Source organism: Stegostoma tigrinum, chromosome 2 (genome assembly GCF_030684315.1).
Source record: "Stegostoma tigrinum isolate sSteTig4 chromosome 2, sSteTig4.hap1, whole genome shotgun sequence".
NCBI classification, from domain to species: Eukaryota; Metazoa; Chordata; class Chondrichthyes; order Orectolobiformes; family Stegostomatidae; genus Stegostoma; species Stegostoma tigrinum.
In genome coordinates, this window is record NC_081355.1 from 13,525,039 (window position 1) to 13,550,589 (window position 25,551).

The 25,551-nt window shown below is 41.5% G+C and overlaps 1 protein-coding gene and 1 long non-coding RNA gene across 3 annotated transcripts in view; both read right to left on the reverse strand.

Annotated features, from left to right (window-relative positions):
- Positions 1 to 4,769, reverse strand: part of LOC132210713 (uncharacterized) — a 35,047-nt gene extending 30,278 nt beyond the window's left edge. The window contains exon 1 of the long non-coding RNA XR_009446895.1: positions 4,668 to 4,769. This is a non-coding gene — a long non-coding RNA (uncharacterized LOC132210713). The remainder of the gene's footprint in view (positions 1 to 4,667) is intronic.
- Positions 4,770 to 5,801: 1,032 nt separating this feature from the next.
- Positions 5,802 to 25,551, reverse strand: part of glb1 (galactosidase, beta 1) — a 72,930-nt gene continuing 53,180 nt past the window's right edge. For both annotated transcript variants that reach the window (XM_048563857.2, XM_048563852.2), the window contains one exon: positions 5,802 to 6,594. In XM_048563857.2, coding sequence (XP_048419814.1) covers positions 6,331 to 6,594 — 264 coding nt within the window. In that variant the 3' untranslated portion in view covers positions 5,802 to 6,330. The remainder of the gene's footprint in view (positions 6,595 to 25,551) is intronic.

Below are 25,551 nucleotides of genomic sequence, written 5' to 3' on the forward strand. Positions count from 1 at the left end.
CTCCTCTGCAACTTTTCACAGAGTCAAGCTAGATCTTTAAGGAGTCATCATTCACTGCACTTTAGGTGCATCATGAACGGTCATCTACATGGTGGAACCTTTAAAAGCAATTTCAAAAGGCCTACCACAGACTATAGAAGCAATGAAAGCTGTAGTGACGGTAGGATGTACAAAAGAGCTTCTAATAAAGAAAAATTCTACTACAGGACAATGAAATCATCCATACCCATTAAAGTTCCAATAGCTCAAACTGCAGACATTTGAAACCTCTGAATTTTGTACAAATAATTATTGTAAATTTGACAGCAAAGACCAATCAACCAGGGGCTCAGGTATTTCAAAAATAGTGGCTATCTGGATGTTCAGCCAAGCCTCATTGTGTATTCTGATAGTCTCAGTATGGTCTCTGAATTAAACCAAATTAGCATAACAAAATAACAAAAATCTGTACACAATCACTGAAAGTTTATCTATTATAAATTGGCCTGCTGTGTTCATCCAGCTCCACACTTTGTTATCTCGGATTCTCCAGCATATGCAGTTCCCATTATCTCTATTATAAATTCCTATTTACAAGTCTGTGAAATTTAGTAAAATGTCGCAATTAGATGCTTTTCTCAGTCAAAATGTTTTGGCACTGCCACCACCATTACAACACTTCAAGCTCTCCTTTTGAAATGTCGATTAGCACTGACTAATAAGCATCTCACTGATTCTCCAGCTTAGTCCTACCAGGACTTTACAACTCCAAACAGGCTCATGAGCCCTTGGTTGATGCAACTTGGAAATTTTCTGAAAGTAATCAGGCCTACACATGATTCCATGCTGTAGCAATGTGACTCCTAACTGCGCTTTGGGAAATTAGGGATGGGGGCGATAAATGTTGGCCTTGGCAGCGAGACCCACCAATTCCCATGAATGAATTAAAAATTGAATCTACACTTCTTTTCATAAAATCCAAGAGGCTGTTGCTTTTTCCTCATTACTTCTGATCACTGAACTCCTAGTCCTCTCTTCAGTCTACATTCCCATTCTCTTTTTGTGTTCTCAAATGCATTACTCAACAGATTTAATGACATTTGATATCTGTCTCCCTGTTCCACTAAGCTATCTATGCTTCGGATTTTTCTTTCCATCTTCAGTAACCTGTTCCTTTATTAGAGAGAGAAAAAAAACTGTAGATGCAGGAATCTGAGGTAGACAGACAGAAGGCTGGAAGAACTCAGCAAGCCAGGCAGCATCTGAAGAAAGCAGCAGTCAATGAAAGAAGTGTAATACCCGAAATGTTGACCGCTTCTTTCATTCAGATGCTGCCTGGCTTACTGTGTTCTTCCAGCCTCTTGTTCCTTTATGACTCTGGTTGAGAAGGGTTGGACTTTGCATTTTGAGCAATCATGTGGAGTTAGTAGGAGCATGAGTAAAATTAAAGTCAATTGGGTTCAGGGAGGGTAATTCTGAAGTGTCCGGATTCAGGCATAGCAGAAGGAAAAAAAACAGAAATGGCTGGGAAAGCTCAGCTCTCATGTGGAGAGAAATCAGAGTTAATGTTGGGGTCCAGTGACCTTTCCTCAGAAGGGAAGGTTTCTCCCAATTTCTGGAAAAGCGTGCTATTTCCTGTTTGAGCTTTACCATGAAGGACTCTCTTTCTCCACCTCACCCCTCACCTGAGTTCTGGTGACCCTCAGATTAAGCCACCACCAGTCCTCTCTCTCTCCAATGAGAGAGAGTGGAACTGTGGTGGCTTTCAGGGTAAACCTGCGCAATATTTTCCCATTTGTTTCCTCTTTGTGGGGAAAATTTGTCTATTAAAAACAGAACTTTCACTTCAGTGAGAATGTCTTTTGCACAACTGCATAAAATGTAACTAATTAACTTCTTCTTCAACAATGTGTCTGTAGTTTTATCAGGTGTAACATCAGCTTGATAGAATTAATACCAGAGAGCTTTGCGATGTTAATAAGGCACAAACTCACAGGAATTGCTTCTGGTGCACACTGTCAGAACAGATCTTATCTGATAAAAAGCAAGACAGACAGTAAAGTTTCTCTGACAGAAGTTCGGCAGAAATAGTTATTGAAAACCAAATCAGGCAATTTGGCATGTAGCTGCACACTTCTGACAATCCTATTTTGTCATGTTTATTCACATATTTCTTGGGAACCTTACTATTGTCTGAATAGTTCAATCGATTGAACCTATAGCATCCAGGAGAGGGACCCAGGTTCGATGCCAGCCTCGGGCAACTGTGTGGAGTTTGCATGTTCTCCCCGTGGCTGTGTGGGTTTCCTCCGAGTGCTCCAGTTTCCTTCTGCGCTCCAAAGATGAGCAGGCTAGGTGGATCAGCCATGCTAAGTTGCCTGTAGTGTTCAGGGGTGTATGGGTTATAGGAGGATGGGTCTGGGTGGGATGCTTCAAGGGGCGGTATGGACTTGTTGGGTCGAAGGGCCTGTTTCTACACTGTAGGGAATCTAATCTAATCTAAATCCTTTTAGAGGAGAGTTCCAGATTTTCACCATGTTTTCTGTAAAGAGGTATTCTTGGATTCTACCCCCAATGACACAGCTAAGATTTTAGGATTGCGCCCTCTTTGTCAAGGGGTCACTCCAGTTCAAGAAAATCATTTCTCAGGGTCTTTCCTATTCATTTTCTTATCACCTTCTTTGTAGCCAGTAGTTTCATTGCAAAGCTCACTCAGCCAACAGGATTTCTACCCTTCCAGTTGTGTGACCCTCTTACTTTAACATGATATGGTCTTTTCCCAAATTATCAACTGCAGTACATTAGCTACACAGGTAGAACTTTTGCCCAGCAGCGCAGCTGAATAGGACATGTTGCCATAACTTTTCATGTTCTTTCAGGTTAAGACAGAGGACAAATCAGTGAATGTTTTCAAGAAGGAATTAGATGTTGTTCTTAGGGCTAAAGGAATCAAACGTTATAGGGAGAAAGCAGAAACAGGATACTAAGAATAACACAGTGTGGAGCTGTAGGAACACAGCAGGCCAGGCAGCATCAGAGAAGCAGGAAAGCTGACGTTTCAGGTCTGGAAGGGTCCAGACCCGAGTCATCAGCTTTCCTGCTCCTCTGATGCTGCTTGGCCTGCTGTGTTCATCCAGTACTACACCTTCTTATCTCAGATTCTCCAGCATCGGCAGTTCTTACTATCTCTAACTATGCTGATCTCATTTTCCAGCATCTGGCCCATGACACCCGTGTTGGCACCCTTCTTCAGAAAGCTTCAGGATACCAAGTTGGATGAACAGCCATGGTCATATTTAATAGAGGAGCAGGCTCAAAGGGCTGAGTGGTCCATGCCTGCATCTATTTTCTATGTTTCTAAGATTAGTGAAGGCCTTGCCATGGAAAAAGCAACTAGCATTCTAAATTCCTAGGTAATTCAAAAAGGAGGAAGCACCCTTTTCTCCTGTAGTATACATTATTATGATGATTTGAAATTTGGCATCTTGCATTTGTCTTGTCAAGTGTGGGACACAAAGTTTTAATAACACGTTTCCCTTTTCAGCAACAGTTCTGTCCTACTTTTGCCCCTTCATGTCACACTAGTTCTTCATCTAAATTCTTTATATCTGTTTAACTAATTCTTTGAATACTTCCCATTGTTGAACTGGATATTACTCATTATAGCATTGCTCACCCCTACTGTGGTTAACTGATTACTCATCCCTTCAAAGCGTACCTTACTTAAGTTTTGACTTTGTGTGTAAACCTTCCTTCTCCCTCTCAAACTTGATATCAAATTCAGTCGTTCTGACTATATTTACATGATATTCTCTCACTGTCAGGTGGCTAAAGAAAGCCAGTCTTGCACCTATAGCATCTTTAAGATTGTCAGCTGCATGAAAGCATTCAACAGCCAATTAAGTACTTTTTGAATGCACAAGCCAATTTACACACAGCAAGTTCCCACATGTAAGCTACGTGATGATGGGCAGAAATCATTTTTTGACATATTTGCTGAGAGATGAATACGGTGAAGGCACTGGGGATTATTCCTCTGGCTCTTCTTGAAAATAATGCATGGGATCTTTTACATCAATTTGAAAGGACAACTGAGACCTTTGTTTAAGATCTCATCTGAAAGATGCCATCTCTGACAGCGCAGCACTCTCTTTGTGTTGCACTGGAGTGTCAGCCTTGACCTTCAAACTCCAGCCTTCAAGTGGGATTTGAACCTGGAACTTTGTGAGTCAGAAGAGAGAGTGATACTAACCGAACCACAGCTGACACCAGGCTAAATAAGTCAGGCACATCAGAGGAGCAGGAAAGTTGACATTTCTGGTTTCCACCCTTCATCAGGACTGGGGAGGGGGAAGGGGCTCAGCACCTGCAGTTCTTGTTATCTCCAGATTAAATAAGTTTAGTTACTGCTATATCTAGTAAGACCCACACCCACCAGTTCTAAAATGAATCGTCGTGGAAATTGCCTGAATACTTTCTGCAAGTCCATTGTCTTTTAGCTTTGCTTCCTTCAGAAAGTGAGGAAATTGAAATCTCTAATCAGTGCTTTGTCCTTGCTAAATGCTTCCTTCATCACTGCATTCAAACATCCCTTGCTGTATATCCTACCTCACTATCAACAGTACCGTAGGTAACACATAGCTGATTTTGGCATCTTTTGTTCTTCATTCACTCGATCCACAGATTACCTTAGCATGATCAGTATCACTGAAGTCTTTTTTTATTTCCACCAAGATCGTTTGTGTTTATTGTTCCTCTTGTTTCCTTGCATTTCTGCCCTCCTTAAAGATATTACAGCATTGCGAGGATATAATCATCACACTCTCTGATGGTTGCCATGTCAGCAGGGTGGGTGGAATGCAGTTTTTCAGGTATGACAGAAAGTGGATGCTGTTTCTCATATCCCTGCTCTTCTGGGTGTGAGATATTCAATAAAACACAGTGTGTACTTCGTCACACATTACCCTAAGGTTACTTCTTTTGTTTCCTCATATCCTGCGTTATGAAGCACAAGAAAGAGTGAATTTGGGAAAATCCATTTCTCTAAAAACAAAAAATAAAATGTCTGGTGCTGAATGTACTGACAAGTGAAAGTTCAGAGCAGAGATGGGACTTAGAGTGACGATTCAGGGAATTGCACAGCAACCTTGCTGCCCACAGCCAGCCAAATATGATGATGTCTGAGAATCTACTGAGAATAGGGGCAGCACGGTGGCTCAGTGGTTAGCACTGCAGCTTCACAGCACCAGGGACCCAGGCTCGATTCCAGCCTTGGGTGACTGTCTGTGTGGAGTTTGCACATTCTCCCCGTGTCTGCATGGGTTTCCTCACACAGTCCAAAGATGTGCAGGCTAGGTGGATTGGCCATGCCAAATTGCCCGTAGTGTTCAGGTGTATGTGGGTTATAGGGGGATGGTTCTGGATGGGATGCTCCAAGGGGCAGCGTGGACTTGTTGGGCCAAAGGGCCTGTTTCCACACTGTAGGGAATCTAATCTAATGGGGTGCAAAGCTTTAAATGGTGTGTAAGAGTTTTTCTGCATTGTTAATCAAGATTTTGATTCTTCTGAGACTGAAACACAGCAGGTGGGTGGAACATGTGACACTACGTCTCTGAACTTTACAGCAGTTGGGATAAGCCTAAGGCTGCAGTTTATCCAATGTTGTGGATGCAGGTTGTGTCTACATTCCCAACATCTCATGCAGAACGAATAGTACGATAGTGGGGGATGTGCAGTGTCCTAGAGGAAGCCCATCAAAGCCCAAACTGTTTCATTCTGACATTCAAAATTGCTTAGGTAAATGAATAAAGTGAATAAATTAAAATGGTTTCAGTCTTTATTGTTGCACTAGCAATATAACAGGAAATCTGATAGTAGCCAGAATTTATTACTTACGTTCATTAATAATGTTTCAACATGCCCTGATTTGTTTTTCAAACCTTGCATTAGATCAAACAAAGGTAAGTAGTAATCTAATTAACGCAACTGTGGTCACCCCACAGACTCGGTTTCATTTCTTGACCATTCAATGTTGTTAAACATTTTATTTATTTCTTCAGTGAAAAACTGTCAAAGGCTCTATACGGCTTTTAACCAGTTTTGAGTGCAGTGAGAAAACTTGTGGATCTGTGCAAATGAATCTCTACTTCATAGTTTTATTTCTTCCACACAAGCCCAAGATGGTTCCATGGCTGCAACACTGGTTATTTAACAACTTGCTTCAGTAAGGCAAAAGAAGTGATAGAACAGTATTAGTTTCAATGGAAAAGGGGAAAGAGACTTCAGTCCTCAAATAGTCATCCTCACATACTACGGCATGATGCCTGATCAGCAACACATTAACCATTCAGGTCATTCATGCCAAGACTGCTTATTAAAAGCTCTACTGTGAAAGTTGGTGTAAGCTGTGGTTCCATTCAAAATAGGAGAGTCCACAAATTCCACAGCACAGACTGCGTTTAGCTCAATCCCACATGGTGCATTCTCCAGTTCCAGCACCGTGATGTTGTTCACTGCAGAGGTGCTAAGAATATGAGCAGGAACGTACAGAGTGACTTGGGGTCCCCTGGCTGGCCAGTAACGACCCAAGTTAAAGCCGTTAATCCACACTTGACCCTGGGGAAAAGCCAAACAAAAATCAATCACTACAAATTTGTAAAAACTAAAAAAAAAACTGCAGATGCTGTAAATCAGGAACAAAAACAAAGTTAATGTTTTGGGTGTGGTGACCCGTCCTCAGAACAACAACACTGTAAATCAATGGCCTGCCAGTCCAAAGATTCAACACTAAGTATATTGATAAGGCTGGGAAAAGAAATATTTGATTATTTCGCTTCATGCATTTCATTCATTTTAAAATGACTGTCATAGAAATCTATCTGGTCATAGAAAGCAAAACTTAAGCCACATTTTACTCAGGAACAGGAGTAGGCCAACACACTGCCACTGGTATAACTGGCTATCGTTATGGCTGCACTGTTTCCAATTCTGAGCACTCTCTCCAAAGGAGACCACTGTTCCAGGCGTGCAAGGTTGAAAGTGTCATTGCAATATCCAGTGCACGTCTACGAACTAGGAGCAGACCGTGTGCCCTGCTCCGCTATTCAATAAAATATATTACCTCAACTTCACCTTCCTACAGTATCCCCTTAATTCCCTTAACACCAAAAATCAACCAATCTTTATCTTTAATACAGTCAACCATTGAGCATCCTCCCTCAGGGAGACAATTCCAAAGATTATGACTCAGAGTAAAAAAATTACTTTTTATAAACATTCAAACCCTCATTCTTAGGTTATGTACTATATTCTAAGCTCTCCAACCAGCAGAAACACTTACTCAGCATCTACTCTGTTGAGTCCCTTAAGAAGGACCCCTTATGTTTCAGGAAAATCAGTTCATGTTTTGCTAGACTCCAGGGAATGTGAACCAGCTCCACTCACCCCAACAATTTGCACTCCCTCTTGGGCAAATTACGTCATTACCTCAAGAAAAAAGGACCAGAAGCTACACATCATACTCCCGATGCGGTCTCATCATAGGAACAGGTGGAGGCCGTTCAGCTCCTCAAACCTGTTCTGTCCCCCCATTCAATAAGCACCTCGTGTAGTGAAGCTCATCGGTTCTTGTACTCCAATCTCTTTGGAACAAAAGCTAGCATTCCACTTATTTTACTAATTCCCTGCTGTAGCTGCACTTCAGCTTACTGTGATTCATGTATAAGGGCACCTAACTCCCTCTGAACACAACTTTTGCCAAAGTCTCATCATTCAAAAATATGATGTTTTCTCCCACCAGAGTAGCTTACTGTTATTATATTCCATCCTTGTCCATTCGCCTTATGTTTATAACCTTCTGCAGCTTTTTTTCTGTCACCTCACCCTTTACTTTCCTCCTTAACTTTATATCATTAGTAATTTTGAGAATGCTACTCAGGTCCCTGATCTACATCTCCAATAGAAATGGTAGAGGGAAAACAGCTGAGGACTAAGTCCTTCCACTAATCCGTCCTCAGCTCTTATTACTCTATTACCCGCAGTCTAAAATGTCCTAATTCTGTGTAATAACTGCTTTTTAAAATCTAAAAAATATAACTCATTACGTGTCCCTTCTTCAATCTTACTGATTACATCCTCATAAAGTGCTTTAATCAAGAGTTTGTCGAATATAATTTCTCCTGTCATCGATCACTGTGTACTCTGCTTAAAGATTCTTTCAGTGAACCCCTCCACCATTACCATATCCTTAATTACAGTATATAATATTCTGCATGCTGCTTACCTTATGCTGACCAGCTTATAGTTTCCTATTCCATCAGATCCTCCTTTCTTAAATACTGAGGTTACATTCACTACCTTTTAAATGTTTGCAAACTGCCCTAGAATCTAGGGAGTTCTAAACAATCAGATTCAATACGTCCACTCAATGTGCAGCTGGAACCACAGTTAGAAGATGAGTAAAAAAGGTCCCATCTCTTTCCTTAGCACAACATACATTCCTGCTTAGCTTTGTATCATCTCCAAATTTGGTCCCCCCATATACAAATCAGACATGCATTGTGAATAACTGGGGCTCCAGTACTGATCCTTATGATATCTCACTGGTCTGCCAATGCAAGAATGATCCATATATTCAGATTCTGTTTTCTATTAGTTAGCCAATCTTAATCCATTCCAGAACATTACCGCCTAGTCCATCTGCTTTAATTCTGCAAACCAACCACCTGTGAAGGACATCAAGAACCTTGTAAAAATTTAAGTATTCTATGTCCATTGACTGCCTTTTATTGCTTGTATTAGGAGAACCCTCAAGGAACTCCAACAAGTCTCAGGCAACTGTCTGTGTGGAGTTTGCACATTCTCCCCGTGTCTGCACGGGTTTCCTCCGGGTGCTCGGTTTCCTCCCACAGTCCAAAGATGCACAGGCTCGGTGGACTGGATATGCTAAATCACCCGTAGTGTTCAGGGATGTGTAAATTAGGTGGGGTAATGAGGGATGGGTCTGGGTGGGATGCCCTGGAGGGTTGGTGCAGACTTGTTGGGCTGTAGGGCCTGTTTCCACACTGTAGGGATTCTATGATGATCTATGAAGATTCTATGAAGTCCATTTGCCAATCCATGCTAACTATGCCCAATCAGATCATCCTTATACAAGTGTCCATTTATTATGTCCTTTATAATTGATTCTAGCAATTTCCTGACTACTGAAGTAAGGCTGACAGGTCTACAATCCTGTTTCCTCTTTTGCTCCTTTTGTAAACTGTGGGCCATTGAGGTATCTGAAAGGTGAATGAAGGCCCTGAACCTCTCCATCTCTATCGGGTTGATGAGTAGGGGTGACTCACACTAACTGTATGTGTCAGGCTCCTCACTTCACCTTTTCCTCTCTTTTTGCCTATTTTATCCCAATCTTTATGATTAGCTTACTTCACTTTTCCATTTTGTCTTTTTTTTTGAAAAGTTATAATGAGCAGAGGCGATGCAGTTGCTGAAAGAGGGTGGAGAAATGGGAAAAGGGCTCTCTCAACAAAAAGATCATGTTAAGTCTCAGGAGTAATTCTGCCTGTACAGAAATGACTAATATTTGGGTTTCACCTGTGGAACTTGTCACTGAAACCTGCCAATTATTTAGCCTTAGCCCAAACCTCAGCGCAAGTATGGCATTATCACTGACTGTGAAGGTAACCATGGTAATGAACTTTAATGTTTCTGTCTTCTAAGCTGTTGCTGGTGATGTTAACAATGCCTCACAGTTTGCAGTGCAAAGCTCCAAAAGGGAGCTCTCCATGACACAGCCTTCAAAATCAGAGACACAGAACCCCAGAAATAAAACAACAAGAAACTTCACAGTCTGTGAAGACCTAAAAGATAAATTGACCCAAATAGAGTGTTTAATGCAAAATATGCATTATCACAAAATATCACTTGCACAGTGACACTCCTCCTCAATGCAAAGCATTCAGCCAAACAGATAACAACTACAGAGTTTCAAACACTCACTTGATGGCGTGTCACTGCATTAACCATTAGGGCAGGCAACTTGAGCTGTGAATAACTCCCCCACTAATGGCAAAGTTCGCCAACTCAAGCACCAATTAAGTACTCAAATGCTAGCTGCTAAGTTTCTCATCCAAACAGGAGACTTGACACTGAAATCCAAAGCCCACTAATCAATCAGAGGCTGCAACCTCAAGGAGCTGTGTTAGCCGGTGTGCATTTCTGGGGAGAGGGGTGCTTTGAGGCAAGGGCCAGATTTGGTTTTCATTAGCCACTCCTTTACCACCACTACTGTTCCTCTTTCCCAGTCTCCACCCTCATTCCTGCTCCCAAATTGGGACAGATTAAGAACCAGCCAACCGGCCTAACCTTTACTGTTGGAAGCTGGAAAGGCAGCTTATCGAGGCTGATGGTAAGTTGAGGCCCTAAAATGGTTTACTAATGCACCATCCCAGGGTTTTAATTCGTGGCGGGTCAGAAGGGTACCTTATGCGCCTTCTCTCCCAAAGCTGAAGGGCCAAGATGGAGGGAAGGGTGTGAGTATCTCCCTAGGACCAATATTTGGACCCTCCCACCAATTCCAATGAGAGGTAGATTATGTTCCATGTAGCTGCATAGTCTTTTAATCACATGCAATTGATGCAGGCTGAGCATTTGACTGTAGAGAGTACACTCTGAAACTCAGCAACATCTCAACACTAATTGTCTCTTTACAGAACAATCTAACTCACGACAGAGGGCAAGTTGCATGAGGATTTCCACTAAGCTAACATCACTAATGCAAGTCAAAGAGGTGGATTTAATCACCTGTAGCAACAATGATGTGAAGGGAAAGGTTTGCACAAAATGAAGTCAGAAGATTCCCCTCCCATGGAGGGTTATTATTGCACCCCTTTGCTGTGTTCTCTGATTCTTATTCAATCGTTTATTGGGGCGCAATCATGTTGCAAAGTGCATGGTTGCGGTAGCAACGTGTGAAGTTGCATTTTCAACCCCTCCCACTGCTGCTTCAAATCTAAGCAACAAAAATTACGATGGCTCACAAAGGAAAAGACACAGAGTTCTGAAGAGCAGTCATACAGGACTCAAAAAATTGTTAACTCCTTCCACAGGAGCTGCCAGAACTGCCGAATACTTTTGATTCACTTGAGGGACGTGGGCGTTGCTGGCTGGGCCAGCATTTCTTGCCCATCCCTAGTTGCCCTTCAGAAGGTGAGGGTGAGCTGCCTTCTTGAACCGCTGCAGTGCACCTGCTGTGGGTTGACCCACAATGCCATTAGGGAGGGAATTCCAGGATTTTTGAGCCAGCGACAGTGAAAGAACAGCAATATATTTCCAAGTCAGGATGGTGGTGGCTTAGAGGGGCACTTGAAGGTGGTGTTCCTATGTATCTGCTGCTCTTGCCCTTCTGGACGGACATGGTTGTGGGTTCAGAAGGTGCCGTCCAAGGGTCTTTCTGCAGTGCGTCTTGCAGATAATACATACTGCTGCTACTGAGCGTTGGTGGCGGCAATGGATGCTTGTAAATGTGATGTGAATCAAGTGGGTTGCTTTATCCTGTACAGTGGCAAATCTCAAGTATTTTTGGAGCTGCACCCATCCAGACAAATAAGGAGTATTCTAACACGCTTCTGACTTGTGCTTGTCAATGGTGAACAATTCCTAGGGAGTCAAAAGATAAGTTGCTCATCACAGTATTCCTAGTCTCTGACCTGCTCTTCTAACCAGTGTTTATGTGGTGAATCCTGTTAAATTTCTGGTGATTCGTAAACCCCAGAATGTTGATAGTGGGAGATTCCGTTATGGTAACACTGTAGAATGCAAAGGGGCAGTGGTTTTATAATCTCTTATTGTTAGATGGTCATAGCTTGGCATTTGTGTGGGTGCAAATATTACTTACCATTGTGAGCCTAACCTGATGGCGTGAGACTTCACAGGGTGAGAGTTAATGTTGAGGGCTTCCAGGGCAACTCCCTCAAATGTATACCACAGTGCCATCATCTCTGATGGGTCTTTACCGCTGGCAGACCAGAACGTATCCAGGGATAGTGATTGTGGTGTCTATGAGGTATGATTCCATGAGTATGACTGTTGTTTGATTGGTCCATGAGACAGCTCTCTCAAGTTTGGCTCTAGCCTCCTCTCGTTAGTGAGCAGGATCTGACAGGGCGGTTTCTGCCGTTGCCTTTTCTAGTGCCTTCATCAATTTCAGGTGATCTGTCTGGTTTTACTTCTTTGTAGTGATTCATACAATTGAGTGCTAGGCCTTTTCAGAGGGCAGTTGAGAGTCAACCATAATGCTGTGGGTCAGGAAGCACATGTAGCCAGACCAGATCAGGATAGAAGACATTAGTGAGCCAACTGGGTTTTTCCAATGGTTTCATGGTCATCACTAGATTCTTTAATTCCAAATTATTTTTTATTGGATTCAAATTCCACAAATGCCATGGTGGGATTTGAACGTGGATCCCAGAAAATCAGCTGAGTTTCTGGATTAATATTCTAGCGATAATAGCACAGGGCTATCATCTCCCCCCAATCATTTCTCCAGCATTCTCTATGCTCCATTCAGACTTCCAGATTCCACATTATTTTGCTTTTATAACTCCTAAAGGTTGGATTAACCAATTAAAGATTCTCACAGCACTGCATCCTACTGCAAGTGAGAGAACAGGTAACTTCACTCTGGGGCATTTAAACAGTAATGTCGAGGAAAGCATGCCAGGTCAACATGAATGCATGGAAAAACAAAGTGGAAGGGATAGTGGAGGACTTCTTTCCATAGCAGGAGCACTTGCTGATTTGGACATCATAGAGACTGCTACTAAATAGCTCCTCTATACCACAGTGATGTTGTTGGACGTTTTGACATTGTGATCTGACATTGAACAAGGCATCTTCAATACAGTTCTTACTGTAAACAGGAACTTTGGAGTAGACTATTCAGCTCATCAAACTGACTCTGCCATTCAAGTGAATCATGGGGGAGCATCATGTAAATTCCTTCTTCTCAACAACTTCCTCTGTAATTTTGTGTCCCTTGTATTTGTAATCCTGTCAATCACTATCTTAAATAGACTCAATAGCCCAAGTATCCTCGAGTCTGCTGGGGTACAGATTTCTAATGATTCACAACTCCGAATTTAACAAAATTCTCATCTCAGTCACGTCCTAAGTGACATTCCCCCTTACTTTGAACTGTACACCCTGGCTCTAGACTACCCAACCAGGGGAAACAATTTACCTACACCTAGTTTGTCTATTTTCTTAATATTTTGTATGTTTCAGGGAGATCACCTCTTATTCTTTGAAACTCCAGAGAAAGCAGAATAGGCCAGTATCACCAGCCTTGGAGTAAGTATAGTGAGCCTTTGCTGCACTCTCTCTATGCCAATAATATCCTACTTAAGGGGTTCTTATCTTCTCCATGAACAGTCGATTCTGTAGTGATACATTCCTGGTTTAAGTCATAGTGGAAACTTTAGCCACTTTCTTGGTAAATTCCGAAAACTGACAAGTCAAGGGAACATTGGCAATTCTTAGGACTTCAGAGTTTGACCTAGGACACAATTTCAAAAAGGCAGTTCTATAGTTAGACAAGTGCAAAAATAACAGTTTTCTGAGTACAACAGTCTGTTAGGCTGAAATAAAAATGAAATTAGCTGCTGTTACCAATTTCTCTACCTCAAAATGATTGTTGTTGGAAGAAACCTACCTTCTAAGAATGAGTGAAAGCCCAAGGCTATGGTCTAATGGTTGTATGAATATTCAGGTCAGGCACAACGCAAAAGATAACTGATGTTACCAGTCATCATGATGGTGTCCATTTAACCTCACGTCAATTAGGCGATGTGTCTGTCTCAGTCTGAGTAAGAGGCTGTGATATCATATTCAGGTATTGAGCATGTAAATCAGGCTGGATATCAGCACAATCTATTGAGATATGATTAGAAACATTTTAAACTGCTCAGGCAGATGTGAAAGATCCCAGTGCGTTATTTAGCCTCCTTCTCCACTGTGACAATTCTACGATTTACTTTTATTTTCCTGATCAATAGTCCACCTTTGAGTAATGCCTCAGAAGAAACAAACTGTGTGTCGGAATGTGCTGTATGTTACTGGTTGCAGTTTCTAACCTCACTCCTCTTCAGTTCTGCTTCTTAAGTGCAGAGGTGCAATACAGGCATACTGAGGATGTGAATGATGCTATGGAAATACACTAGCAGACACGTTCCTGGCATGTGTATCATGTTTCAATTTGCTATTTACAGCCATAGGTTCCTGCTGGCGGATGCTACTTGTCAGCATATGAAAGAAATGATGTTCACAACGCTGCTAGTTTTGGTGGCAGGGTGGGCAAATGAGAGCAACATTATTTTAAAAACTGGGTAACAGTACCTAAGGTCAAGGTTCAAAGTTGTGCAAACTGGCAGAGCTCAGCCATGATCAGATTGGAAGTAAGGGTCAAGGGGCTGAACAGCCTTCCTTTGCTTCTATGTTGGTAAAACTGGCCATGGCGGAACTAGTGGGTGGCCATTCCTCTGTCATTAAAACACTGGACCGACATGAGGATGCCACAGCAGAGTCACAAGGACAAGGAAGTGAGTGATGAGCGCCACCATTTGGGAGCTTCCATAGCAGGACCACTTGATTCCTTGGATGGACAACAGTTGCGTTGCTGAAGATGGTTGAAAGACAGAGAACGAGAGAGAGAGGAAGAGCATGAAAAAAAAAATCACTGAATTCTTATAGAACAGAAGTTTCAACCCCATCAGGACTGCACTGATATTATCATCTAGTCCAGTTCTGGGTGGGATGTTCTTTGGAGAGTTGGTGTGGATTTAATGGGCCAAATGGCCTGCTTCCACACCGTGGTGATTCTATGATTCTAGTGACGAGAGTTTCTTTCTCTGTCGCCAACTCCTAGGCAGCATCCTCCTGTTTTGTAAAGACATTTAAAAAATATTTATTCAATTCCTCAGCTATGCCACCTGTCTGTCTGTAAATCCTCTTTCTGGTCTCTGATTGGCCAACTCCTTCTTTAACCTATTTTCTATATGCCTATAGAAGTCTTTGGGATCTCCCTTTATGTTAGCTGGTGGTTTTTTTTCCCCCCATAGTTCTATTTGCTTTTTCCTTTGGTATTAAACCTTTGGCATTCCTGTTGGTTCTCAACTATATTTTCTGCCTTACATCTGTCATAAACACACCTTTGTTTTCTACATCCTTTGTCATACAGGAAACTGCGGATTTGTTTGAAAGAGACACAGAAAAAAGTGGAAGGAGAGAAAACAGGGAAAGAGAAAGGGAGAGACAGATAAAGAGAAAGAGATAAAAAGAAAAAAAAGAGAGTGAATGAGAAGCATTCTCTCCTACAGATGGAGGGACATTGAAATCACAGAAACAAAAGTCAGATTGCCCTGACCTAATTGTCATTTTTTTAAATGGATGCTTCATGTAATTTGTAAAAAAAATTTTGTACTCCCCAGACTCTCTTCTGGCTGTTATGGTACAGGTGAGAGGTAGTATTAACCTTACCAAGTCTCATTTCTGTGCAGACAATTCTACGTTGGCATTGCTACTTGAATCCATTCTTTAAAAGGCCCAGGACTTCCCACAGAACATTCTGTGTAATGTCTGAACTAGAAAAAGGTTTAAATGAGTCAAATCAGACTGACTATGACCTTTAGGAAAGGCTTTCTAGACACAAAAGCCGGTAAATGTCTGGCTGACAATCTTTCTCTGTATACTTGGGTAATGGAAGAAACTCAATTACTGAGCCTCATAAATTAATTTTACACTGGTGCTACCAATTAATGGATTCCCAAATTTATCACAAATTCAGCACATTACTCAAATAACGATATTTATTTCCACATACCCCAAACTGCTTCACAGTTGTATTACTGAATAACATTCAGCACCAAGCCAGATAAGCAGGTACAAGGACAAATGACTGAAAACTCAGTGAAAGCATACTTAAGGAGAAAAGAGTAGTCAAAAGGAGGAATTTCTAGGGAAAGTGCAGAATGTTGGGTCCAGGCTGCTGGAAGCATGACTGCAGTGGAATAACTAACAGTCGTGGTTGCTTAAGTGGCTAGAATTGGAGGAGTGGAAACATTGTTCCAGTTCTATAACCATCCAGAGTTAAAAGATAGGGCCATGGAGTGGTCCCCCATCAGGGCTTGGGGTGATTTGAAAACAAAAGTGAGAATTTAAAAATCAAGGCGTTGCTTCACCGGTAGTCAATGGAGGTCAGGGAATGCAGGGGTGAACAGGCCTCGTTGCAAACTTAGATAGGCAGCAGAGTTTTGAAGTTTGCCAAGGATAGAATAAGTTTGAGGCTTGCCCAGAGTTCGAGAAGACAGAATAATGTAGGGGTATGATTGTAAACTGTAGGGTGTGCAGGGTAGTTTGATCTTAGAGTAGGATAATAGGTAGGCACAATATCATGGGCCAAAGGGCCTGCACTGTGCTGTACTGTTCTATGTTCTAGGTAAGAAAAACAGATTTGAGCGTTCTAATAGCTGACAAGCTGAGGTACAGGTGGTATCAGTTACTGTTCTTCTCCTTGTCTGTCTGAAGGCAGGACCAACTTTCAGTGCCATGTCTTCCACCATGGGTACGGCAAGCAGGCAACTGATGAGTCCACCCGAGCCAGAATTGAACCTGGCACCAATCTGATCCACACCCACCATCCAGCCTACTGAGGCAAATTGGCCTTCCCCAGGAGTCTGAGTTACTCACTTTCCACGCACGCTGTAGTCTGGAACCATGAATAGTGATGGCAGAAACTGCAATATTTTTTCAACAGGTGGCAATTCCCCACCACTCTTAGCCTGTGTTGGAAGGACTTGCAGATCAATAGTTGATCTGTCGGATTGTGTTATGAATGCATCTTCCTTGGCCATCTTCCTGAAGTGTATTTGAACCTGGAGCTCTTGGCTCAAGGGCAGGGATGCTACCCATTCCACTACAAGACCTCCTTTCAGGGTTGGAATAGGGTGTTGCAGATGTGGAATGGTTGCTCAGGTGTATTGCAAATATGTTGTCAGAAGCTCAACTCGGGTCAGATAAATTTGCAAGCATTCTCCTTGGGTATCAAAAAACCATCTGAGAAAGGAGTGGAGTTGATGGCTAGGATATAGAACTTGTGGCAGGGACTGAAGACACTGGTACAGAAGTCATGTTTCCATCATCTGTGCTACACCTGAACGTGTCCTCACCCAGCACCATCTGAAGTTTGGGCTGCCAGGAATGTAACTGGGGGTTTAGGTTCTGTCTACTATTTTAAAGGACTCATGAATCCTTCTGATTCTGGGAAAATCTGGCTCAAAGTCTCCAGCTATCTCCTCACATCCTTCTGGCTGATGTTTATAGTTGATTTGGGCTGGTGAAGCAATGCTTTGGCTTTTAAAAATCACTTTTGTTTTCAAATTCATCCAAGGCTTTACAAAGGCCCATGCCATCATCCTGTTCTAGCCCTGTAACCTTCGGACATCTCCACTCCTCCAACTCTGGCCCCTTGAGTATCCACAATGTTCTGGTCATTCCTCTGTAGTAATGCCTCCAACTTCCTAGGATCCTAAGTTCCAGAATTATTTCATTAAAAATCCCTCCTTTCCTCCTTTAACGTGCTGCTTAAATAGACCTGAAGCTATTGAAGACAAATGGCTAATACCATTGGCTTTCAATACAGATTCCACTTTCTCACCTAGTCTTTTCACTCATTAGGAGTTTCATTTCAGCACAGGGGCTACTTCCAAAAATACACTCACAATTTAAATCTGAGGATTGGGGTGGATTCAGACCCCAGGGGACAGAGGAAGACAAAAAGCAAGCTTTATTTATTATACCTGAAATTTCTAACCTTACATTTTTCCAGGTAAAGCTTTAACAGTCACAAGTCATATTCCAGCCACAGGTAGATTCAATATAAATTTCAAACTGCAACTGGTCAATGCGTATCTTCGATTGACATCCGGTACGTATGGCAAATCATGCTGTGCTGGAATATGGAACTCTCGGTCAGCACACAATACACATTGACCTTTCTGGGACATCGACAGAGATCAAGCAGATGATGGCCAATATGCCATAGAACAAAAAGTGAAGGACGCAACATATTGTACAGGTGCAGGTTTTGCTAAATACTGTTAACTCAGAAAGTCGGAAATAAGTACGACGCTCAATTTTGGATTCCTTTCTACGAATTATTGTTTGCAAAAATACATTTCTACGAAGAGAATATTATAATGCTGTACAATGGGTGTTATATAAGGGGGTACAAAATCTATAATTTCTCAGTTTCTGTAGACAGAATTACAAACCATGCTATTTTTATATATATTTTGAACATCAAACATTCACTTTCTCTTCCTCAACTGTTAGAATTGTGAAGTCAACCAAAATTAGTCAAAATGCACGAAAGCCAAATGAATTGCAATTTGGACATCTACCTTACTATTTAATTGATAACTTAAATGAGTAGTTATGTACAGAATGAAAATTAGTAGACACTGCCTGAATCAAGAATGTCTTTTATGCTATTCAACGGTTTTGTGGCACTATGTAAAAGCTGTAATGTAGAAATGCAAGGTGTTACCGTGCAGGCATGAATAAACCCCAAATATTCAGAGGTGGTGAGATGGTGACAGATTTATTTCCAAGTATTTGAAAAATATCACAGGTTTCTTTAAAAATGAAATGACTTTCTTTTTGAAAAAAAACTGCCTTTTTACAAGGAAGAAAAAATCAAGTGCACTTTTTCAGAAAGCAGGGCCCAAAGGGAGAGACTTTAACTGATTGAAGGCAGGGCAGCTGCCCAATAGGGTGTGGTTGGTGAAGTGGTTCAAAAAACAGTGGAGATACAGTTTACAGCAAAGAAAAGTGGCCACTTGGCCCATCCCCTTGTTACTGATTTTTTGCTTGAGAATTTCAACAATAATCCAACTGCCTTAGATGTTCTCTGTAGCCCTGCATCTTCTTCGACTTTATCAATTTCTCCCTTACAAGGTGCTAGAGGTTCTGCTCCAACTAACGGTTCTCCTTACACTCATCGATCACACGGAATTGGCTAGCCCTTGACACGGACTCCTCAGTAAGTCCTACCTTAGAATGGAGTTGGAGAAATTTCTTCACCTGGAGAATTACGATCCTGTGACATTTGCTGCCACAGAAAGCAGTCAAGACCAAAATATTGTGTGAATTTGAGGAGGGCTTGGATATAACCTCTATCTAAGGTTAGAATGATCAAAAGGATAAGAGCTAAAAGCAAACAACTACTGATTTGGATTATCACCCATTGTTATAATGAATGATGGAATAGGCTGAAACGGCAAAGTGACTTATTCCTGGTCCTATTTACAAAAGCAAACTCTTTCATCAATTTTATAATTCTGTATTAAGTCTTTACACTGATGTAAACAGTCCAGCCATACAATCTGTCAGGTGATAGAATTTACTAGTCAGAGTCTGAAGGACCAAAATCCATTTGGTTCATTATTGTCCTTCAGGGAAGGACATTACCTAAACTGGTCTCACCTGTATGTGATTTACAGATCCAGTGATTACAATGTGGTTAACTCTCAACTTGCATCTACCTGCCTAGCAAGACACTTAATTCAAGAGCAATTAGGAATGGGCAATACATGCTGGCAAAACTGACATCACCCATAACATTTGGCAAAAGATCCATTGACCTTTCTTGAAAAAGCAGGGTAGACTTGGGCAACATCTGATCATCAACCACACCACAGAAAGATGACAGATTATCGGGTGCTTATGCGATCTTTCTGCGCCAAACACCTGTGCCAGAACAGTGAGTGCACTTTAATGGTTCTTTCTTGGGTATAAAGGAGCCTTGGGACATTTAGAGGCCATGAAAGATATTATTGTTAATGCACAGCTTTACTTTCTCATTCTCAGCTAAACATGTAAAGCTGGTGTAGGGCAATGGTTGGTTAGGCGGCTGATCTGTGGATCAAGAATGTATAGATTCAGAACAGTGACCAAGGAAGTGTGCTCAATCAGAGCTGTCAGTGTGGTGGGACTCGGTTGCAGGAACAAGCAGCTTTCTAAAGCTCCACAAGTAAAGCACAACATTCCAAGCCTGACTTATAGCTCAGGCAAATCCTGTGCACCCCACAAAGTTCAAAATGCTGACACTTGTGCTTTCTTAACAAGTGGTGTATTTACATTAGCAAACCAGAATAAATCAGTTTCAGTTAGGTGCTTGAACTCCATGTACACGTGTCAGTCTCTTTTTGACCCACAAAAATAACAAATGGACCGTGGGATGTTTGAACTATTATGGTCAGTTGTACATCCTTCTGTGTGGAATAGCTTAACTTCTGTACTCCAGAAGTTGAAGGTCTACTAGCACTAAACGTCATTAATTGAGAAGATTTTTGCATCTTGGCAAACAAATATGATAACGTGATAACCGGGTGCTAGCTAAATATGAGCAAATTTATAACTTTGTTCAAAATCACGAGAAAGGCTGAAACTTCTTTATAAACAACTCCGACTGGAGGCCATAATCAGTTCTTTTAAACCCCCAACCATGTGCTACATTTCAGGACTGGTTCTGTTCTTAGGACAGTACTTGAGCACGTGAAACCACTATACAAACAGAAAAAAGTAACTGCTTTGCTAAGATCAAAGTACATTTTATCATGAATGATAACTTGAGTAGCTAAACTACTTTTAGATTCCTGTAAATCTAAAGCTGATATCTGGAATTGAACATTTCTATGCGCAGCCCACTGTTGTACTGTGTAGACAGAAAAAATGCAAACTGCAGGGAATGCAATGTGAAACCTCAAAACAACCAAAAACATCATTAACTTTCCCAAACACTGTACAGCTTCTGAAAAATGCCACAAAACTTATCGACCAAATCAGTACATAAACCTGTTAGCCATCTCATCACCTTGAAGGCACAACAGAGATAACATCTCTGTCTGCAACCTACTGTAAAAATTTTCAAGTTGAATCTTTTCACATTTTCCTCTACCAGTCATCAAGTTAACGTAGAGTCAGAACTTTCTATTCATTGTATTTAGTGTCAGTAAGACTCTCACTCATGCACCATCTGGCCAATTTTAGTCAAAGAGAAGCTTGATGGACTTACAATGTTAATAAGGGGAAAACTGATTGCTATTTCATATATTAGAACTTATTGTCAATGTTTGAAATGATTAGGTCTGGCAATAGAGAACAGAAAGATAAGAGTCGACCGTTGTCTGATAAATGTTGATTGAAACTTGGATATGTGACAAGATAATACGCTGTAAGGCACAATGTTGAGAATGCAGAATTGTAGGTGTTGGCAGAGATACACATAATGCTGGCCCTGTCCGCCACAGTATACCCTCACTAATATGCACTTGGCCCTGGTGTAACTGGAACTGAAGCTTGTTCATGTTTCATGCTAAAGAACTCATAGTCCACATGCGAGACCACTGAGAAGGTGCATGACAAGGAGGTGGTCTAACACTTCAAAACTCATCAAGCACATAAACAAAATACCATAGATGCTTGAAATCTGAAATGAAAACATCTAAGGAGAGGTCACAGGCATTAAATGTCAGCTCTGTCCCCACAGACCTGCTATTACATTTTTAAGTGTGAACTGGATGTACAGGAAAAGGACTGAGGCTTGAGAGAAATCAAGGTACGTTTGATTATTTTTGTACTTGAGCATGTAAGACATACACTTATATTTCATATCTCAAACTCATTTCATGTTTATGTTTTAGTTCAATTGACAGAAACAGAATTGTCAGCAATCTCCAATGCCATGATAATGAAAATAGTCTAATTCTAAATTGGTCTTCAAGGGAAGATTGACTCTGAGCTATCTAAAACAGCAAAACACATTACAAGTCATCATGCAGACTGACTTGCATGTGTACAGCTTGCAGACCTAAAAATGACTAACCAAAAGGCAGAGTTACAATATTTAAAAACACACAGGTAATGGAGTCCTTACAAAGTTTTTTTAAAGGTGAACTCTTTAAAAATCACAGTATCTTGGAATGGAGGGGGAAGTTGCATATGTAAAGTTCAACTATAACAGAAATAGATGAAACTCTGCATTTCAATAATCTTTAGGCAATTTGCTGATAAGCCCGGATCTTGCAATGGTGACTTTGTCTGGAGCTGCTGTTGATTTCCACAGTTAACAACATTGTTTGTCATTCCAGTTTATGATGTCAAGATTTTCTATTGTGGACTGCAGTTTGCCCACTTACCTCTGTAGCCAAGTAGCATCAGAGGAGCAGGAAAGTCGATGTTTCGGGTCAGGACCCTTCTTCAGAGAAGGGTCCTGACCTGAAGTGTCAACTTTCCTGCTCCTCTGATGCTGCCTGACCTGCTGGGTTCCTCTGGCTCCACACTGTCTTATCTCTGACTCCAGCATCTGCAGATCTTACTATCTTTGACTCTGTGGCCAAGATTTGTCTTCAATTAGTCACTGACTGATCTCGTTTCTTAAGCTATTTCGAGTGGTTCAAATGGTCTTGGCACTTACTGTTTTGTTTCTAACAGCTGCCAGCATTTTTTGATGTGTATGCTTTCACCTCCTTTATATTTCTGTAGGTCCAGGATATTTTCTTCCTTCATAATATGCTCCACTAACAAAACAGCCTCTCTGTCTCTTTGCTGTTTTTCTTGGAAGTCTGTACCTCTTCCAGTTGCGGCTTCTGTGGTTGTTTGGTTTCCTCTAGATTCTGCACAATTTGTACAAGCATAACTTGTACATTTATATTTGAAAGGACTGTCTGACGAGTGAATTTTGTTGTGTGCGCTGTACATCTCCAGCTGTTTTTGTGGGTTTGTCATTATCTACAGGATAGCTTCAAACTCAAACTGATGTTTCTGCAGCTGACCATAAGATTTAGGAGCAGATTTGGACCATTCTGCCCATAGAGTCTGCTCTGGCATTCATTCATGGCTGATTTATTTCTCAATCCCACTCTCCTGCCTTTTCCCCTTAAGCTTTGATCCCCATACTAATCAAGAACCTATCTCTGTCTCTAATACACTCAATGACTTGGCTCCACAGTCTTCTCTGAAAATGAGTTCCACAGATTCACCAGCCTCTGCCTGAAGAAATTCTTCCACTTCTCAGTTCTAAAGAGTCATTTCTTCACTCTATGGCTGTGACCGCTGGTGCTAGATTCTCCTACAAGTGGGAACATATTCTCTACATCCACTCTATCCTGGCCACTCAGTAGTCTGTAAATTTCAAACAGAACTGCAGCCCCCCTCCACCTCACCCTTATAAACTCCATCAAGTAGAGACACAGAATCCTCAACCACTCCTCATATGACCAGCCTTTCGTCCCTGGGATCTTTCTTGTAAACCTCCTCTGGATACCCTACAAAGCCAGCAATTCCTTCCTGAGATACAGGCCCAAAATTGCTCACAATTGTCCAACTGTGGTCTGACTACAGCATTATACAGCCTCAGCAGCACATCTCTCCTAGCTCCTAAAGGAACTTGCATGTTAACCTTTACAGAATCCTGAATTAGGACTCCTCAGTCCCATTTTGCTTCAGATTTCTGAAGTTGTTCTCCATTTTGAAAATAGTCTATGCCTCTAATCTTCCTACCAAAGGGAATATCCTCACACATTCCCACATTGTATTCCAACTGCCACTTCTTTGTTCAATATCCTAAGTCTATCCAAATCCTCCTGCAGCCTCCCCACTTCCTGAACACTACGTGTCCCTCCACCTATCAATGTGGCAACTGTAAACATAGTGACAATGTTTGCCATTCTTTCGTCCAGACTATGAATGTATAATATGAATAGTTGTGGTCCCAACACCGGCCCCTGTGGAACTCTACTGGTTGCCGTCCGTTATCCACAATCTCTGTTTTCTGCCAGTCAGCTAATCCTCTATCCATGTCAGTACCTTGCCCCTAACATCATGGGCTCTTACTTAATTTAGCAAGGCTCCTGTGAGGCACCTGTCAAAGGCCTTCTAGAAAAGTCCAAATAGCTCACGTTCATCAGCCCTCCTGTATCTAACTTGCTCGTTACCTCCTCAGAGAATTCTAACAGATTTGTCAGGCATGACCTCCCCTTGATACAGCCGTGCTGACCCTGCCATATTTTACCATGCACTTTCGAGTACTCTGCAATCTCATTCTTAATAATGGACTCTAAAATCTTACCAACGACTGAGGTCAAGCCAACCGGCCTATAATCGCCTGTCTTCTGCCTCCCTCTCTTTTCAAACAGCGGTGTTATATTTGGCATATCCTAGTTCACTGGGATCACTGGAATCACTGACTCCAGTGATTCCTGAAAGATCACCACCAACGTCTCTACAATCTCCTCAGCCATCTCCTTCAGAACTCTGCGGTGTAGCCCATCTGATCGAAATGATTCTGAGCTAGATCACCTTCCTATTTCATCTTCTTTCCTCTTATTGTTTCTGTTTTAGTTTACCACATAGCATCCTCTACAATAAGACCAAATGCAGATTAGTTGACCTGCTCTCAGCACCATTTCTTCCGTCTGCAGACCTGACCCAGAGCTTCCATTATCTGTCATTTGATGACTTCACATCACTGTGACCCTGACCTACCAAGCTGTTCTACAAAGCTATACAAAAGCTTGAGTAAGAGCACCACATAATTCTATTAGATATTCTACAGCCCTCTGGACTTAAAAAGAGTTCAACAATTTTAGAACAAACCTTTTGACCTCATTAGTTTGGCAACAGCTGATGACAAGAATTATACTTGTTCTGCTTCCACCTCCTCTACACTCACCTTACGTTTCCTTATTTTTCTCATTATTATATCCTCTTGTCAAACACTATCACTCCTAAATTCCACCCTATTTCATACCTTCCCTTCAGTTCTTTTCTTCAGACCCAACGCCCTGACCTGGCTCTGTACTTGTTTTAAACTTGTTTAATTCAATTTCTTTTTCCAGTTGTACCGAAGGGTCACCAACCCAAAAATCAACTCTCCTTCTCTGCTCTGAAGATGCTGCTGAGAATTCCCAGCATTTGTGGTTCTAATTCCATTACTTCCAGTTGTCTTACCAACTTTCTATCTGAGCTGGTCATCATAGGTGTCAACAATGTTGTCAAGTGAAATTTGAAATCCTTTGGTCATTTAAGGAACAATCAGATGCTACAATAAGAGGAAACTGTGGATTCTTTAATTGATTGATAAATTATGATGGAATGAATGGCTTTCCACATCCAGAACTCCCGCATTACCTTGTGAATTCTATAACCAGCTAGCACTAAATCAAATATTCAGTCACAAATGTCATTCTTCTGTTGATATCTTTTCAAGCTCAGTGATATCAATTGCCTCCTTATTATGTATGAGCCTATAAATGGACAGCATCAGAACAGTTCAACAGAGTTTCACTACCTGCTGCCCTGGATCTCCTGATTTCATTTTTGCATGTAACAGTATTCCAAGGCTTACAAGCAGAATTTATAAATAGCTCTTATTCAAATTGATTCTTCAATGAAACGATCCCAGACCATCATGTCCATTTTTCCGACATCAGTACACATCACTCTTGTGCTCTGTTT